The sequence below is a fragment of the Astatotilapia calliptera genome, chromosome 5 (genome assembly GCF_964374335.1).
Source record: "Astatotilapia calliptera chromosome 5, fAstCal68.1, whole genome shotgun sequence".
In the NCBI taxonomy this organism is placed as follows: domain Eukaryota; kingdom Metazoa; phylum Chordata; class Actinopteri; order Cichliformes; family Cichlidae; genus Astatotilapia; species Astatotilapia calliptera.
Genome location: NC_137426.1, coordinates 19,579,200 through 19,582,045, shown reverse-complemented (window position 1 = coordinate 19,582,045; position 2,846 = coordinate 19,579,200). Strand labels below are relative to the sequence as shown.

The 2,846-nt window shown below is 45.3% G+C and overlaps 1 protein-coding gene across 1 annotated transcript; it reads left to right on the top strand.

The window, feature by feature from the left end:
- Positions 1 to 700: 700 nt before the first annotated feature.
- Positions 701 to 2,563, top strand: LOC145428786 (uncharacterized). The gene is made up of 2 exons (XM_080301518.1): positions 701 to 1,529; positions 1,711 to 2,563. The coding sequence occupies exons 1-2, from the start codon at positions 786 to 788 to the stop codon at positions 2,353 to 2,355; spliced, it is 1,389 nt and encodes a 462-aa protein (XP_080157644.1). The 5' UTR covers positions 701 to 785; the 3' UTR covers positions 2,356 to 2,563.
- Positions 2,564 to 2,846: the final 283 nt, after the last annotated feature.

Here is a 2,846-nt window from a genome sequence, read left to right as displayed (position 1 = left end):
GCTGCATGCCAAATATCCTTGGGCACGATACTAACCCCATGTTTGCTTACTGGTGGTGGTCAGAGGGCCCGGTGGCGCCAGTTTCCGGCAGCCTCGCCTCTGTCAGTGCGCCCCAGGGTGGCTGTGACTACAATGTAGCTTGCCATCACCAGTGTGTGAATGTGTGTGTGAATGACTGAATGTAGTGTAAAGCGCTTTGGGGTCCTTAGGGACTGAGTAAAGTGCTATACAAATACAGGCCATTTAATGTGTGATGTTTGACTGTGTCATGACCTTTTGTGATAAGCCAGAGCAAGGGATAGTCACATATGCAGGACACCTTAAACTAGGTTTTTAACTAGGTTTTTAATTAAGCAGCAAGGCGGAACAAAGTCAGGGCTGTATCAAGACACAGACCAAGAACTGATTACAGTTTTTGCCCGTTGCTTGAACACCATGAACCCATGCCTAGACTAAAGTAACACAAGTTGAAGCTTTTGTTACCATACCTCAAACACATGTACCCCTACCTTAAACAAAAGTGCTGCTTTGCACCCCAGTTCCAATTATGCAACACACCTATTCCTTTATGCAACACACATGGTCCTGCATGCTACACTCCATTTCATACATAAGACACTTCGCTCACAAAATGAAATGTCAGGGTGCCATTCGGAAAACACATGTATCCAAAATACAAAGCAACCACTCAAATACACACCTGAAGGCACTTACTTGCAAAACCGAACACCAATTAGCCAACTACAAAAAGCCCTCAGCGTAGCCATTTCAAGAACTTTGCAAGCATGGATGGAGGGAGAGCAAGAGGAAGAGGAAGAGGTAGAGGAGGAGGAGGAGGAGGAGGCCGAAGAGGCCATGCACGGACCCATATTTCTGATGAAATAAGAGCAACTTTGGTGGACCATGTCATCAACCATGGCCTGACTATGAGGGAAGCTGGGCAGAGAGTCCACCCACATCTAAGCCACTTCACAGTGGCATCTGTAATACGAACATTCCGACTAGAAAACAGGTATGTCTTCACCTCCATACCTTCTGCTCTACTCAGATGGTTTTATAGCACTGTTCTACAGTATATCACATTACCATATCAAGTGTACGGGGTGCTAATGCTCTTTTTGCAGCCAAAGTGGCTGATTCCTTATATTGAAGTACAGTGTTGTACAGTGGATGACACAGTACGTACAGTAAAGTACTGTAAGAAAAATAAGCAAACCGATGACAATATGTGGTTGTATTTCTCCAGAATGACTCGAAGACCTTCTGGGGGAGGACGGCAACGCCTGTTCACACAACAGCAGGAACTTGCCGTTGTGGACCTAGTGAGGGCAGACAATGCCATCCGTCTCCACCAGCTACGACGGAAAATACTTGCAGGCAGGCGAGTGTTCAGCAACATAGACCATGTGAGCATCACCACCATCAGACGCATCTTGGGTAAACACAGCATCACCATGAAGCAGCTCTACAGAGTCCCATTCGAGAGGAACAGTGACAGGGTCAAAGGACTTCGAGCTGAATATGTACGGGTAAGTGTAACTGTCCCTTACATTTACAATAGAGTATTGGTGAAGTCCAGTAGCAGCTGAATATGTACCATATCAGTACCACATGGATCTATTCTGAGAGCTACACAGGTACCTGTGTGATGGGGTGAGGGTGCTGTATGTGTAGCACTGTAGTACAGTGATATGTTCCCCTTTTTTTCAGAGAATCTTGGCCATGGATGGAGCTGCACAGCCTCATGAATACATTTTCATTGATGAAGCTGGATTCGACCTGAGCAAAACAAGACGACGGGGTCGTAATGTAATTGGCCAAAGGGCAATTGTGCACATCCCAGGGCAGCGCGGGGGAAACATCACATTATGTGCCGCCATATGCCTTCGAGGGCTTCTGCACCATCATGCAATACTAGGTCCATACAATAGCCAACACATACTCACATTTCTAGATGCTCTCCATGATATAGTTGTACAGAACAGACCAGATCAGCCCAGGTTTGTGGTGATATGGGATAATGTCAGTTTCCATCGGGCTGCTCTGGTCCAGGCCTGGTTCTCCAACCACAATCAATTTGAAGTGGTATACTTGCCCCCTTACTCACCATTTTTGAACCCTATAGAGGAATTTTTTTCGGCTTGGAGATGGCGAGTATATGACCGCCAACCACATGCCCGCATGCCTCTTCTGCAGGCAATGGAACAGGCCTGTGGCAACATTCAGGTGGCAGCAATCCATGGATGGTTTCGACATGCAAGAGGATATTTTCCCCGGTGCCTAGCGGGAGAGGACATTGCTTGCGATGTTGATGAGGTCCTGTGGCCAGACCCCAACAGACGGCGGGATCCATGAGCCCACTTATGCACAATTGTCATGGTTTTTTGTGTTTACAGTATAGTGTTTTTTCTATTGCAGTATTATTGTGTTGTTGTTGTTTTTTTTGCTTTATCTGAATTCATGGTACTGCAATGTACAATATTGAGTAGGTCTATTTGCGTTTTTGGTTGTTTGAAAATGTGTCTCCTGTAAATGTGCCTTCTGAATAAACAATGGAAATCAAGGACTGCAGTGTTTTATATAAAGAAGACTAGTGTGTTCCCCCTGATCTGTCAGTGTTTGCATATGATGCAAGTATGTGTCATTTTGTCAACAGAGTTACATTTTGACAAAGGAATGTCAGGTTTTGACAGCAGAGTTTAGGTTTTGGGAGTAGAGTTTCAATTTGGCACAGATGTGAATGGTATATTTCCCAGTGTTGTGTCATGTGTACTTGTGTGTACAGTTTTGGCACAGAGAGCGGAGTTTTGCAAAATGTGTTCAAGCAGTGGGCAAAAACTGTAAGA